General features: G+C 37.2%; 1 protein-coding gene across 1 annotated transcript in view; it reads left to right on the forward strand.

The window, feature by feature from the left end:
- Positions 1 to 16,118, forward strand: part of LOC127437829 (zinc finger CCHC domain-containing protein 14-like) — a 43,512-nt gene that overhangs the window by 12,635 nt on the left and 14,759 nt on the right. Inside the window, exons 3-5 of the mRNA XM_051693037.1 lie at positions 14,515 to 14,585; positions 14,751 to 14,822; positions 15,227 to 15,312. Of these exons, the coding sequence (XP_051548997.1) occupies positions 14,515 to 14,585; positions 14,751 to 14,822; positions 15,227 to 15,312 (229 nt within the window). The remainder of the gene's footprint in view (positions 1 to 14,514; positions 14,586 to 14,750; positions 14,823 to 15,226; positions 15,313 to 16,118) is intronic.

Raw genomic sequence — 16,118 nt, forward strand, 5'->3', positions numbered from 1 at the left:
TATGTAAAGAAACACAAACCTCTAACTACACATTATTTCAATATAAATGTATAGCTTATTAAGAAAAATTGTATTATTAACTAGTATACTGGATAATGTAGCAGCAGAATTAACAGTAATTCCAGTCTTCAAGTCTTCAGTGGAAAAGAAACCAGTGTTGTTGTTTTTTTTTTTTGTTTTTTTTTTTGTTTTTTATGATTCAACTTGTATCTGGACTTTAAAGGGTTCGGATCTCTTTTTTGTTCAATTTACACTACCAGTCAAAAGTTTTGAAAACACTTGACTGAAATGTTTCTCATGATCTTAAAAATCTTTTGATCTGAAGGCATATGCTTTAATGTTTGAAATCAGTTTTGTAGACAAAAATATAATTGTGCCACCATATTAATTTATTTCATTATAAAACACATGTCATATGGCCAGGTATCGGATCGGTGCATCGATACAATGAAAGTCTTAATTTCTATTTAAAGAGGTCTTAAATTTGGGGGCGGAAAGATGGGAATCATGATATGACCTTATGTGATAGTCAATCTTCAAAAGAATTCGATTTAATTAAATAATTAAAGGTCTTTAAATGTCTTAAATTTGGAAATATAATGAAATAATTCAAGAGCAAGGCGTTGTGGGTATTCCCCACTGCCTCAGTTTTAAAATGGATTTCTTTTCCCAAAGAAATATAAGTTCAAGGAACTTGGATATTTGAGTTATGAGCCCAAAATTTGACATTTCAAGTATGGTACAATGGGGCTAAAGGGACCCCTTCAGGAACGTTTGCTTTTTTCTGGTCACAAAATGTATCAAGGTCAAATTTTTTTATTTATTTCTATTAAATATTGATGGAGCAACATATTTTGTGAGTAGTGATCTAGGGTGCTTCTCATTTCTGAAACTGTGCATCCTCGTTTCTTCTTCATTCTTTTAGTGATCTACTGCTATATCGCCGAGGCCGATGAATCGGCTGACATTCTAAATTTCTTAATTATCGGCATTGGCCGATAAATGTTCCCATTTGGCCGATTGTTTCTTAAGGCCACGAGGGTGCAGAGAATTGCCTGCTTACCTGTGAAGGAGTGTCTGAGACATGTAAACAACCAATCACAGTTTGTTTGTTGTTACGTGCCATCGTGTTACTACAATAATAGACCGGTGTGCAACAAAGTCCGTGATAATCCAAGCAGGCGATCCATGGCGTTTAAACTTTCAGTAGATTGCTTCTGCTCTCGCTGGATCCGCACAAGCGCGTGAGTGCAACTTCAATGTAAAAACGAGTAAATGCCATATTCACTATGTACTGTATGTACAATTGGTTTTATTGGGTCTTTTATGAGAAAATGTGATTGGTAATGCCAAATGCCATCCATTGTTGCTAGAGTACTATGTGTACTGTTATTTCCTTCTTTATAATATATTAACTATTTCTTCATGCAGAAATAAATTACAAACATTTTATGACTAAACAGAAATCAGAAAAAATTGCTATCATTTAAAATACAATCTAGTTTTTGAAAGATAATTAAATATAAAAACAGTTTATTAATATAACTTATTAATATAAGGTGAAACATGAATTAAAACGGTTGTGTCAGATGCGAAGGGGAAGGAGAATTTAAGCGTATGGCAGGTGCTTCGACCAAGAATCTTCCGCTTATACACCTGTGCTTCCTCTCTCAAGCGTCCTCGGTGAGCTTCCTCCATACTCAATCTTTGTCTCCTTGCGGTGCATTTAGAGAATTGATATGTCCTCTATGATAGTGGACTTTGATTGGTTCACGGGCACAAGGAGGAGATGTGAGGAAATGAAGATGCACAATTTAAGAAATAAGAAGCACCCGTTGTAGCCTAAACTGAATGCAATGAGATAAAAAGACTGTGTAAAGCAAAATAAATGCAAGAAAACGCATCTTTCTATTGAGTTGTCTTCGCGGGCTGGATGCTAAAACAGTGTGACCATTGTAGTACCATTCACAAGCAAACGACACTCTTTAACCAGTTCTTTTAAAGTGTATTTTAAAAGACTCACAAACTCATGATTTATTGGTTTGAATAAAGGACCCTGCATACCTCCAGCAAAATCGAAGATTTAATGGGTGTGACGTCATTTAGAACAAAATCTGTCCAAGAAGAAGCCATTTTTGAGTTTTGGTGGTTTGTTACAGCTCGCCAGGGCAAGATTAATAAATGCTGTTAAAAATATATTGTTCATTGTTCATGATGCCAATTGCATTAATGATAATGAATGGAACCTTATTGTGAAGTGTTACTAATGATATTTCAAATAATATATATATATATATTAAATATTACTGTATGTATGTTTTAGTTTTTTTCAATTAAATATACACTGGCAGCCAAAAGTTTGGAATAATATACAGATTTTGCTGTTTCGGAAGGAACTTTAACCAAAGTGGCATTCAGCTGATCACAAAGTATAGTCAGGACATTACTGATGTAAAAAACAGCATCATCACCAATTGAAAAATGTAATTTTGGATTAAATCTAGACAGGCCACATTTCCAGCAGCCATCACTGATAACACCTTATCCTTGTAGTCATGATAAATTGCTAATTTGGTTCTAGAAAATAACTTGCTATCATATCAAACACTGCTGAAAGCTATTTGGTTTGTTAAATGAAGCTTAACATTGTTTTTGTGTTTGTTTTTGAGTTGCCACAATATGCAATAGACTGGCATGACATGGCAGGTCAATATTAGATCAAAAATGGCAAAAAGTAACAGCTTTCTCTAGAAACTTGTCAGTCAATCATTGTTTTGAGGAATGAAGGCTGTACAATGCTTGAAATTACCAAAAAATTGAAGATTTCGTACAAAGGTGTACACTACAGTCTTCAAAGACAAAGGACAACTGGCTCTAACAAGGACAGAAAGAGATGTGGAAGACCAGATGTACAACTAAACAAGAGGAGAAGTGCATCAGAGTCTCTAGTTTGAGAAATAGACGCCTCACATGTCCTCAGCTGACAGCTTCATTGAATTCTATCTGCTCAACACCAGATTCATGTACAACAGTAAAGAGAAGACTCAGGGGTGCAGGCCTTATGGGAAGAATTGCAAAGAAAAAGCCACTTTTGAAACAGAAAAAGAAAAGGTTAGAGTGGGCAAAGAAACACAGTCATTGGACAACAGATAATTGGAAAAGAGTGTTATGGATCTTAACCCCATTGAGCTTTTGTGGGATCAGCTAGGCTGTAAGGTGCATGAGAAGACGGCCACATCTATGGTAAGTGCTACAGGAAGTGTGGGGTGAAATGTCACCTGAGTATCTGGACAAACTGACAGCTAGAATGCCAAGGATCTGCAAAGCTGTCATTGCTGCACGTGGAGGATTTTTTGATGAGAACTATTTGAAGTAGTTTAAAGTAGTTTTTTTTTTTTTTTTTCAAATTGTAATAGTAATTTTTCACATTATTAATGTCCTGACTATACATTGTGATCAGTTGAATGCCACTTGGTGAATTAAAGTACCAATTTCTTTCCATAAGAGCAAAATGTGTACATTATTCCAAACGTTTGGCCGCCAATGTATTTATAAAAAATATGTATGTTTTTCAATTAAATATATATTTGGCTCAACAGGGGCTCCCCTGCTGCAAAAACAGAAATCTGTAGGAAAACGTATCCAAATACTTTTTGCGGCCACTGTGCATATAAACCTCAAAGGGTTTTAATATGCCAATATTCAACATAATAAGACAATATAATAAAGACATGTAAATGTTTCTCACATTTGCATGGGTGCATATGAAGTCTTTGTGTAACCTTACTGATTTGTCATATATTTTAATAAATATTTTGCCATATTATTTGTTTTTCCATCATAGAGACATTTCATAAATATTTACGCAAAGGCTCAGAGATAAGCTAAGATGGCTGAAGGTAAACTTAGACGTGGTCACGTTTTGGTCATGTAAATATTCGTATGACCTTAGTAACAGAACCCGAATTGGACTCTGTCCTTTGGGAGGGCTTTTCACACAGCGGGTGTGCTGGAGCCATTGGTCATTCAAATCAAGTGCTGTTTGACTGGATGCAGTGAGTCGAGCAAAGTAGAGACAGGCTCTTGTTTTGTCTGCTGGTAATTTAATGCTTCTCGGCTTCATTACCTCAGGAGCTTAATCGCATGCTTCAGTTGGAGTCTTAACTGTTTGTCAGCACCCTCACACAAACACATACATTAATCTGCACATGTATGCAAGCCATTTTATCAAAACAAATCAGTAAGGTTTCACAAAGACTTCATATGCACCCATGCAAATGTGAGAAACATTTACTTGTCTTTATTATATTGTCTTATTATGTTGAATATTGGCATATTAAAAGCCTTTGAGGTTTATATACACAGTGGCCGCAAAAAGTTTTTGGACACTGAAGTCACACTTAAAAATGCCTGAATGTCATTGCATTAGATGCCAAAATATCAAACCAAGTGGCATCTGCACTCAAATGATGCAAGAGCTTTTTTCAGAATACTTTTATTAGCTATTTGTTTTGCAATTAAGCAACTGGTTCATTTTCAGTGCATGTGTGAAGTTCCCCTAAAGTCCACATAGCTGGCCTAGCAGAGTAACCACAAGTGTAGTTCAACACAATAACGTCTGGGAATTCCCAGACAGTCCGCTGGGCTTCTTGCGTTGTTCTTGCATGAATGCTGTTTGTCGAGTTAACATTGCAATGCATGCGTGTGTGTGTGTGTGTGTGTGTGTGTGTCAGTGTCTGTGCAGCAGCTCTAGATCTGCATGTCTGCTCTTGCATGTGTGTGTGTTTTTGTGTGTGTGTGTGTGTGGTGTAGTGCTCTGTGGGTAACCAGAGCTGTAAGAATGGGAGAATGGCTTGGATTAACCGGCCTGGCATCTGGTTTGCTTCAACGGCAAGCCCCAGAGCATCCATAGCATACAGAGCATACAGAGTAAAGTATGTGTGAGTGTGTTTTTGTGTGTATGTTTGCGTGTATTAAAGTGTACAAAGGAGAGAGAGATGTGCGTAGGTATTAGAGCAGTAGAGCAGGTGGGTCTTTTCTGATAGGGTTGCGGACAACAGGGGAAAACAATGCTAAAGGCAAATTATAAAATGCAACTAACCTTGTAATTGCATTGTGCATTCTACACATTTTGTCAAAATTTTGTTCTCTTAGAGTCTATGATCTGTCCTGTGACAGATGTGTTTGACTGTTTTGTAATCCACATTTGGCAGGCCAGTAAAAATGCCATTTTTTACAGTTTCAGTGTTCGCAATATTACTGCGTAATTTTGGCTTTGAAGCGTAGCATAGTAAGGATAGCAAAATAAATAGGATTATCAACCAAAAAAAAAATAATAATAATAAAAAAAAATAGAGGAGACAACTTTTCCCTTTTCATTTGTTTTTGATATAAAATGCTATGTGTTCAATTTAAATCTACAGCATTTTGACACAAATTCTGCTGTCATTTTCCGATGTATCACGATCTCCATTTGATCGATTTCAGTATCGATTTTCAAATCCCAAGATCGATCTTAAACTCTATGTGGAAACCTTATACAATGTGAGTAAATCACCCACATGTGCAACCAGATTTGGTGCTATGTGACTAAAAATGTCTGTGATTAGCCTCTGGCTGGTAACTTTTCAGATTTCACTCACCAGTGACTGAGTGGTATAGTGGCAACCAAGTTCAGCCCCAAAATCCTTTCACTGCATGTTGAGAATAAAAGTTTGGTTTGACTCGTTCTGTGTAATGTTTGTCCAAAGATGAGACTGTCGCAATTAATTTGCCATTGAATGTCTCTTTAATATCCTTTATGTTCTTAACAGTCAGTTGTTGATAAAAAAAAAAAAAAAAAAAAACATAACAATAAACATTTAATTCTAATCACACACAGTGTGAATGAGGTAAAGCTCTTGCTAATGTGTGCCGGCATTCTTAAAGAAACCGTTTGTTCTGTGCAGTGAGTTATTGGCTTATTATTATTATTTTTTTTTTTTTATTATATTAAAAATATTATATATTTAATCATTATCTATATTTAAATATAATATTTTTCTTTTTTTATTATTTAATATTTTCTTAAAATTATTAAAATGAATGAATTTTACTTGATTATAAAAAACCTTTTATTTTTCTTCTTTTTTTTAACAGTTTTACTGTGTAAGGTGTAATGATATCCAACGACTCTTGATATCCAATGTAAAAATCTGTGTTCTGATGCAAAACCAGTTGAGATCCACTGCTTTAGTGAGAAGTGTATGTTTATGTGTTTGTATTTAGACACTGGGGGAATTTAGACAGGAAGTTGAGGCACAATTTTGTGACCATGTGTGGATGACTTTTAGGGTGCGGAAGGTTTGTCACAAACTCAAACCAAACTTTGTATGGTATGAATAAATGTAGAATGAAGTAGATATTACAGCAACCCATCCTGCGTTTCCTAAGAAAACACAAAGAATGTTCCTCATTTTCTGTCTCAGTCATAAATTAAATGACTGATCTCAGGAATGACTATTAGATGAAATAGTCATTAGAATAGAAAAAACATGGTTCACAGAAAAATTTAATTTCTTGGGCTGCCCCCTAATAGTCGACCAAACATTAGTCTATGAGAAGAGTCTTGGTCGACCAAGTTTTAATTGGTCGGTTGGTTGCGGAATAAAAAACTCCACAGGAAACCGACTAACACCGGTATTACCGCAGGTTGGACACTAGGTGGTACTATGGGGTAATTTTCGTTAAGCAGGGTTAGGGTTAAGCCTACACCTTGATTTCAAACTTTTAACTTTATTTTTTATTTATTTTAACAAAAAATTAAAATGAAACTGGAAAAAAATTAAGTGCAATTAAAATGTGTGACGTTCAACTTTTTGAAAGATGGCTTTACAACAGTTGTGAAGGGCAACATCTCTCTGGCATTCTCTACTGGATGGGTATTTCGTTGTCTGGGAAAATACATTGTGTGTGAATAAATTTGTTATGTTCCGTCCTTCACATATACGTGTGTGTGTGTGTGTGTGTGTGTGTGTGTGTGTGTGTGTGTGTGTGTGTGTGTGTGTGTGTGTGTGTGTGTGTGTATGTATGTGTATGTATATATATATATATATATATAATGTATAAGTTTCAAAATCAAAGTGCAAATGGAGTTATTGACTCCCAAAATAAAGAACCGATTCTGAACACCTGAAACGAGTCGTTAGTAATTCCAGATTTACTTCCTGTACTAACCTACGTAATTTGGTAACAAAAAACCCGCCAATGGTCTTCATTGGCTGCTCGCCAACAGATTTGACCCGCCCTCAAACACTTCACTAAGTTGTAGACCAGTCACAACAGACTGGGACATCTGACCAATCAGAGCAGTGTAGGCTCTCTGTAAGGAGGAGTTTAGAATGAATCCTTTAGAACGGATCATTGAACGAGTCGTTTTTGACACTGTGAAAAAAATGTAATTCTGTATTTAAATTATGAGCAAATTAAAGTGTTTTTTGACCTTGCATGCATGTAAATCTATTGTATGAGACCTTTAAACAAAATTAGACACGTCTCTTTAAGCAATATTCATTGAACTGTTGTATATAAGCAATATCACACTCGCAATCATGCTATATGGCCCTAAATCAGCACTGCTGTGATTACCTACTGCACTCGGCCTGCGGCCGAATCACAGCAGTGCTGATGTAGGGCCATATCGCACTCTTGCTCGTGTGATATTGCTTATATACAACAGTTCAATGAACAAATACATTTTAGAAAATTAGGAAAAACTGTAAAAACGCATTTGTGCATGGAACTACTTTCTTACGCGACAGATCAACAAGGATGAATGTGTGTTTGTGCGTGTGTGTGTGTGTGAGAGAGAGGGAGAGAGAGAGAGAGAGAGATGGAGCATGTGCGATCACCTGTTGCTACTCCCAAGCAGAGATGCTGTCAGCTTTCTGAAGATCAGCTTTCTCAGTGGAAAAATAGCCGTCCAAGCAGGGGTATTTCTCCCTATTTCGCGGTAGCCGGTGCTCAAGAGTCATTCACTATAGAAACCGCAATCTTCTCTGCCATTTTAAACAGCACGTCCTCTCCAATGTGGAAAGTCCGGTAAGAGGTAAGTGCCTTGAGTTGTGAAATTAATAAGTCTGTCTCAGCTGTGATGAGCTGTGATTGTTCGTTTAAAGCCATTTAAAGCTATTTCCTAGCTTTAGTAGTAGTAATATTGTGATCATATAGTGTTGTATGTAAACACTGGCTGAAGCGGATTCACTTCACGTCACCTAACTGGCTCATATTACACACAAAAATTATCTTTTGCCACCACCTGCTGGCTAACATATGTAATGTCAAAAAAAAAATACATGTAAAGAGACACACAGTAGCTCTTAACACATATGCACTGCTCTTACACTTAAAAACTGCACGAACACAAGCGGAGTGATACACACAGTGAAGCGTGTGAGACCATCAGTGCTCATGGAACTTCTCTTGTCCAATCAGATTCAAGGACTGGAACTGTTACAACAGTTAGTTCCGGTCCTCGAATCTGATTGGACGAGAGACGTTCCATGAGCACTGATGGCAGATTCACACATTCTAGTTAAGTCGTAAATTTTGTAAAAAAAAAAATACAAACAAAACAAAACAACAACTGCTGAATATTGTTGTTGTCATCCATTTACAAAAGTTTTAGCCATGTTTTTTAGATAAACAAATGCCTAATGGTCTCTTCCAGATAAAAATGCACGTGTCAGTAATGTATGTTTGCTATCAAAGCACTGGGATTTACAATAAATGTCTGGGAAAGAGCGCATTACTTGGAAAGCAGTACGACCTATTTTAAGAATCACATTGGTGTACAAACATCTGATAAACATCTTAAAAAGAGTAGATTTACATCCTAACGTTAAAAAAAGTCTGGTAATGTCATTCCAACATCCATTGGGGAACCTTTTAGCAATGTCTTTGAGATAAGCAAGTGCTGTAAAACTTGCTTCTTACAGATGCACATTGAATAGATGATGATTTTTTTAAATATTTGTATTTGAGAACAAGTCTTCATATTTACTTGCAGTGTTGGAGGTACCACGATAAAAGTAACGTGCGTTAGGTAATCAGATTACTTTTTCGAGTAACAAGTAAAGTAACACGATATTTTTTATTTTAGACCATAATATCGGAGTTCTTTTTTTAAATAAGTAACCCGTTGCTTTTGTACACCTCTCCTTTCCCCGTATTGTGCACGATAGACATTGTAGTGTGCGCCTGATGGGTATTGTAGTTCTAGAGAGTATGAGCGTATGATGCTTATCAGCGATGGGCAGAGCAAAATAAGTCTTCTTTTAGCCCACCCCCAAAATATTGCTGGTAAAGGAATGTAAATCTGAACACTTCAGTGAAATCCAGTTGTACTCATTTGCAGCAGTGGATTTTTTTGTGCACTGGAGCTTAAATGAGCAGCCGTCATAAACTTTGCCATTGTCATAACAATAGTTAAGAAATGTGTTCTCAAGGCAATATTTAGTCAAAAATTTAACATTCAGGTAATTGATACTTTGATTTTCGCGATTGATTCATGTAGGCTGCGTTTAAAAGTGTGTAAACCCACATTGTTGTGGTATAATATAGCACAGGCATAAACCGGAGAAGTCTTCCATGGCCACGGCATGATTTTACAGATACATACAACGTGGAATGATCGCTGACTGTTTGTGCATCTGAATTGCTTTGTTTTAAACTGCCCGTAACTACTACTCTAGGATCAGTTTGCATCCGACCTGCTCTGTGTTAAAGCGTTTAACATTCAACATTCGATTGAGTGAAACACGATTGATTCATGTGTTAATACACACTGCATTAAAAAAAATCAGTAAACGTGTTTAGGCAGAGGGATTATAATCTTCCACTGGCCATGGCAGAATATACAGGGTGAAATACTCGCTCAATTCACTGACTTATGCTGCCGAACAGCTCTGTGATACAGCTCCCCTTAACTGGGAGAATGGGATGAGAAAAGCTGACTCTGGATCAGTGGCTCCGAGCAACGTACTACAGTGTTTGTGTACACAGACAAAATGTCTTGATTTTTTTTTTTTTAAAGTATTCAACATTTTTGTTCTATAATAAACAAGTAATTTGATTTGTGAAACAAAGTTTTGAAGAAATTTTGGTAGCATTAAAAACTATTCCATTCAAGTTGTATCAACATGCACGTTTGCAGTTGTATGCGATCAACCAGTGGTGTCTGTGTGCACCACGGATCAGCTCAAAACAATCGTGCACTGATGACTTAAGTTAAAAATATTTATTTATTCATCAGACCTATTCCTTGAACATGTTAGGTTGGCATTCCCCACTGAATTCTATCCTGACTACTGGCCATGTCGATGGAAAAACAAATCATGCATATTCCAGTGTAACAGTATAAGGACGGGCAAGGAGGAGGCGGGAACTGGTTGAACAGTCAACGTAAAATTGAATGATATAAATTAACTTAAAACAACATTAAACATAAACGAACGGACACGCATGCAGCACGGCCATGTGCGTCTCTCTTGAACTGGCACCTCCGGCTCGTCTTTATCCCCCTCCCGGCTGATTAGCCCGATTCAGGGACGGCCGTGTGTTCGTCACGGTCCCGGCCCGCCCTCCTCGTCACATCCAGTTATTGAGTCTTTATTATAAATATGACGTGAAGACCTACTGATTGTAGACTTTCTAATTATCTGTTTGTTTAGTATGTTGTTTTGACATGAGTATTGCACAGTAGCTAGTATGACCTGTAATGTCTCTACATATCTCTTGTATTTGTATTGAATGCACAGCAGAAGAGAGAGTGGCGGTGAGAAATAAGTAACGCAAAAGTAACGTAATGCTTTACTTTCCATAAAAAGTAACTTTTTAATTTAGTTACCTTTTTTAAGGAGTAACGCAATATTCTAACGAGTTACTTTTAAAAGTAACGTTACCCAACACTGCGTACTTGTTTATACAATATTTGAGAATTGCCTTTGTAACAAAGTTCGTAATGGGGTTGCAAGGAGGAAGCGGGAGACGGCGAATCCAACTCAAACGGTATTTATTTTATGACACAAAATTGGCTTTTCAGCACTTCACTCAATAATCACGCTTTTCAGTGCACACAGCTTAACACAGTCTCGGGTTGTGTGTGGTATCTCTCTCTCTCTCTGCCTCACTGGTGTCTGGCTCGCTCTTAAATCCATCTCCAACTCTCACTGCAATGACAAACAGCTGTTAGAGACAATCATTGCCAGGTGATGATTCTTACCGTTCTCATCTCCTGGTCTCGCTCTCCATTCACAAGCCTGCACTCAACTACGCCCCTACCACCACACCGTTCAATTATTCATTATTATTTCTATCAGAAAGACTTGAGGTTATAGGAATTAATACAAACAAAATGATACTTGTATAATTTGGCATAAGCCCCATCCTACGGTTCAGTGCTCTGATGCTTGCTTGAACCATCAGATCCTGCCGGAGGCGATGACAGTAGAGGAGCGGAGCTTTCCCCTGCTCAGGACGGGACCTAAACTGGTGGTGATGGGGTGGGGGAGGGGTTAAAACACGGATGTATGTGAACAATGAGAGACTGTTGAGTAGGCTCATAAAGTGGAGGCTGTATTGTGATTGGATGAGATGACTGTAGAATGAATCCCGTGATCTTCCTGCTAGAAATACGCTTATGCTTACATTTCTTATTTCATATCCACATCTGCTATGCTAAAATGTCATTTGTCCCATAAAAACCCATTTTGATTCTGATTCTGATTCAGGATACTGAATAACAATAAACCACTTGAATTTTGATGAAGGAATTATTATTTTTTTTTTTAACAAGGATCATCAGTTTACGATTTCATCTAAACTTTTATTCAATGTATACTTCACCCATTTGTCTTTGTCTGTCTACATTGTGTGATTGTAGCTTTTGTTGTCTCAAACCGCTTTACAAATTTCTTCCTCTGCTGCTGACCTCCCTCTGGGTTTGCGGTTCACTTTCACTCCACGGCGTGCACACATACACACATACAAACACATACAGCGTAATAAAGGGTTTGGTGGGTGGTTAGGGAGGAGCAGTCAGTCGTCTCTATTTGCCGAAGGGAAAGGCCTCTCAAAAACATTCCAGATGAGCTCACACTCGCCTGCTGGAGATGAGAAAAAGAGAAGAAACCTTTCAATACTACTTTTAAAAAAAGCTCTAACGTCACTGTGTTGGTGCCCCAGTTCATTGATAGCAAAATTGATCAAAGGAAGTCTGAGATGCAGATGCTTCCACATTTCATTGAATTAAACTGAATGAATGAGCAAGAGAGAGAGAGAGAAGTGGAGGCTGTTTACTGTCCTTTTTTTGATCGGATGTGTTGAAGTCCATTCAGCCCTCTCTCTCTCCACACACACACACACACACACACACACACACACGACAGGAAGTGCTGACTCTGTAGGGTATATTTAACACGCTCGCCCATGTGTACAGTGAGCAGGCTCCGGATGTGTTCCTGCTCACTTGTGTGTGTGTGTATGTGTGTGTGTGTGTGTGTTTGTTTATTTATGAGAGTGACGTCTGTGTTTGTGATTGAAATTAGTAGCTTACGTTGGTGAACATGGAGCTGCTTAAAGAGCCCACAAAATTGTTTGATAGGCGCAGTTTTCTTTCCTGTGTTGATATGTTTCCTTCAAAAAGTGTCCAGTTCTTATTCAAGGCTTAGAGAGTAAATGTAACTAATTTTTATTTAGTTTTGGAGGTTAGGGTACAACGGGGCTAAAGGCCCCCTGGGGTAAAAGACACATTTGATTTTATTATCTCCCAAAAGACTAAATAGCAATAAAAAGTACCACAGGACTTTCCTAAACACCTGTTTGTCACTATGCACTGCAAGTTTCCTGATCTGTGAGATCATTGTGAGTAATGTCTAAAAGTAGATTTTGAGGTATTTTAATCTAATAATTAAAATGTTGCAAATTTATGTAGCTAATGAAAATATCATTTATTTTGTTACAGAATTATTATTTATTTTCAATTTTGTTCAAAGTAATTAAATCAAAAGTTTTTCAGTAACTGTCCAATATGTAAAAAGCCCCCCTTTTGCAGGGGCTAAATGCCCCCCATAAAACACATTGTTTTTCTTAAGTGGGGGGAATAGATTTTCTATTGTTTATAGAATACTTGAAATTTTATGAAATACCAAATGGGTTTGAAATAGTTCACCCTTTTCTGAGGTGGTTATTTTAATTATATTAATATGTTACTCAAAGTCATGAAATTATTTGCACTACAACTATTGCTCCAGTATCTACATGATATCACTGTAAACTCCCTGTGAGCCATTTAGCCCCTTGCCACTTTTTTATTTTATTTATTGTTTATGAATTTTAATCAAAACAACCTTCTGTTATTATGTCTTTTCACACAAATAATGTTGCTCTATCAATATTCAATAAAAATATATATTTTTGATGTTGATACATTTTGTTACCAGAAAAAAGCACATTTTCCTTAAGGTGTGCCTTTAGCCCTGTTGCACCCCATGTAAGACTTCTTATTCATGAACTGTAATACCTGATTTTCAGCATGATAACCGAACCAAAATAATCCAGAAACAATAATCTTAACATTTCAGGAAAAATTACAGCCTGATATAATTTCATACAGTATTATAACATGTGAAAAGCACACTGCAACAAAACATTTACATTAATGCACAAACTTTCTGCATACAGAATAATTTCAAACTATTTCAGGTACGATTTAATGAGGATTTTAGACTAGAAAAGTCTACACTCATAGTCTGCACTCAGTTTCAAAATAAATGTACAGAAATTCAGCATACATAGGCTAAATAACTAAGTTACTGTTATAAGACTGTTAGCGTGCTAAAGCATCATCGCTAAGCCCTTTTAGAGATTTGAGTCTCTAAATTCATCACCTTTAAACCATCCCAAACCATACTGCATTTAAGTGGAACCCAGTATAAGATTAGAAATTCTTGGAGTTTTGTAGGAAAGTCCAAATGAACATTGAAACTCATTGCACTTTTACATTTTTTTTTATTTTTTTTTTTTTTTATTTTCTCTCCAAAATTTGGAATGCCCAATTCCCACTACTTACTAGGTCCTCGTGGTGGCGCGGTTACTCACCTCAATCTTGGTGGTGGAGGACAAGTCTCAGTTGCCTCCGCTTCCGAGACAGTCAATCCGTGCATCTTATCACGTGGCTCATTGTGCATGATACCGCGGAGACTTGCAACATGTAGAGGCTCATGCTACTCTCCGCGATCCACGCACAACTTACCGCGTGCCCCATTGAGAGGGAGAACCACTTAATCGCGACCATGAGAAGGTTACCCAATGTGATTCTACCCCCCTAGCAACCGGGCCAATTTGGTTTATTAGGAGACCTGGCTGGAGTCACTCGGCACACCCTGGATTTAAAGTCACGACTCCAGGGGTGGTAGTCAGTGTCAATACTCGCTGAGCTACCCAGGCCCCAAACTCATTGCACTTTTATTTTTTCAGTGTATGTTGAAAGAATTGAACTGAGAGGAGTCACACCCAAAACAGACAAACCAATAGAATACATCCTAGAGGTGAGTTATTCGTCCATTTTCAGTACTATTTAGCTGTCTCGTAATCTTAAGAAAATATTTAAAAAATCATACAGTTTCCAGCATGTTATCCCTAATGTATCGCCAGCAAAAAAGGCTCCTTTATAGCCATTTTACATTTTGATAACCTTTCCCTTGGTCTCAAAGGCCTTGTGGTCGGACTCCACCTTGTCAACTGTCAGCAAAACCCCTCAGGAAGTGATGGAGTTCATCTCCCAGGTGAGTGACTGAGCGCTAGTCACACACGTGTTGTGTTACGTGTGAGAAATGTCGAGCTAGTGTGTAAAGTCAAAAAGTCCATCAACTAGTTTTATCTGTTAGTGCACATAATATATTAAGCACATTGTAATGTCCTCGTTCTATAAAACATTTCAAACGTCTGAAACAAAGCTATGTGACACCATTTTAATCGCTTAAAGGTGATTTAAGATGAAAGGAATGTTGTAAAGTTTTAAAGTGGTTTGGCTGTGAATCCCGATTAACGTTGATAAGTTATATAGTCATCAATTGCTTTGAATGTATACTATAATCAGTGCCGACAGTTTGTATTGTTTTAAAACAGTAAATGAGTTCAGTGATGGGTAGTAAAGATGTAAAGCAGTGTATATGATCTCTCTTTTCAGCTCTCTCTACTCTTTCCTGACGAGTGTCTGGAGAAAGTTCTGCCTCAGATGCCTGGACTTGACTCCACTCATGAGCTAGATCCTCGGTATTTGTGTAACCTTATATTGAATACACAAAAGCATTTACATGGATTCTCAGTAGTACAGCAAGGTTTTTTACTAGGGCTATGCAATATATTGTCACAATATATTAGCAATGATTTTTATTTGGCCATCAATTTTCCACAAGAGCGTGCTGTTAGTAGTTGTTAGTTTTGCGATCATTCCTTGTCTCGCAACTTTCAAGTATGGGGGCGTTAAGAAAGGATACATTTATTACTATCTTTTAGAAATATATATTATTATATAAACTCTAGAAGCAAGAATAGCATTAGAGTTTGTAAATTTGTTTAGTTTCTGCCATTCAATTCAAGATGTCAGTTTTAATCGATTTGATTTGCTTTCGTCCTCATTAAGTCATACATTTTCATAAATTTCATCATACATTTTTGTTTAATAAAAAGGCGATTGTCAGGGACATGATTTGATGTTCCACTATATTTTCAGAGTTTGGACATTTCACTTTATTACCACCTGCTAGTAGAATTTCCAAACTGCAAATGCAGAAACTGAGTTTAAACTTTGCGCTGAAAACAGACAGCATCTGAAACGTCTTAGTGCAATGACCTATTTCTCAGGAAAATAGCAAATTGTGCTTTGTGCCACTTCATTTACAAACAATACACCTACAGTTTTGGATGAACACCCACAGATAGTGCAAACACTCCCACCCACAGCCACTAGCGCTTTGTGATGGCACGAAAATTGCACTTAGAATTAGCACACTCATTTGTGTCAAATTGCATATGACACAGTGAATGGTCATTGCGCATAGCGCACGAAAACAGAGCCC

This window comes from Myxocyprinus asiaticus, chromosome 48 (genome assembly GCF_019703515.2).
Source record: "Myxocyprinus asiaticus isolate MX2 ecotype Aquarium Trade chromosome 48, UBuf_Myxa_2, whole genome shotgun sequence".
Classification (NCBI taxonomy): domain Eukaryota; kingdom Metazoa; phylum Chordata; class Actinopteri; order Cypriniformes; family Catostomidae; genus Myxocyprinus; species Myxocyprinus asiaticus.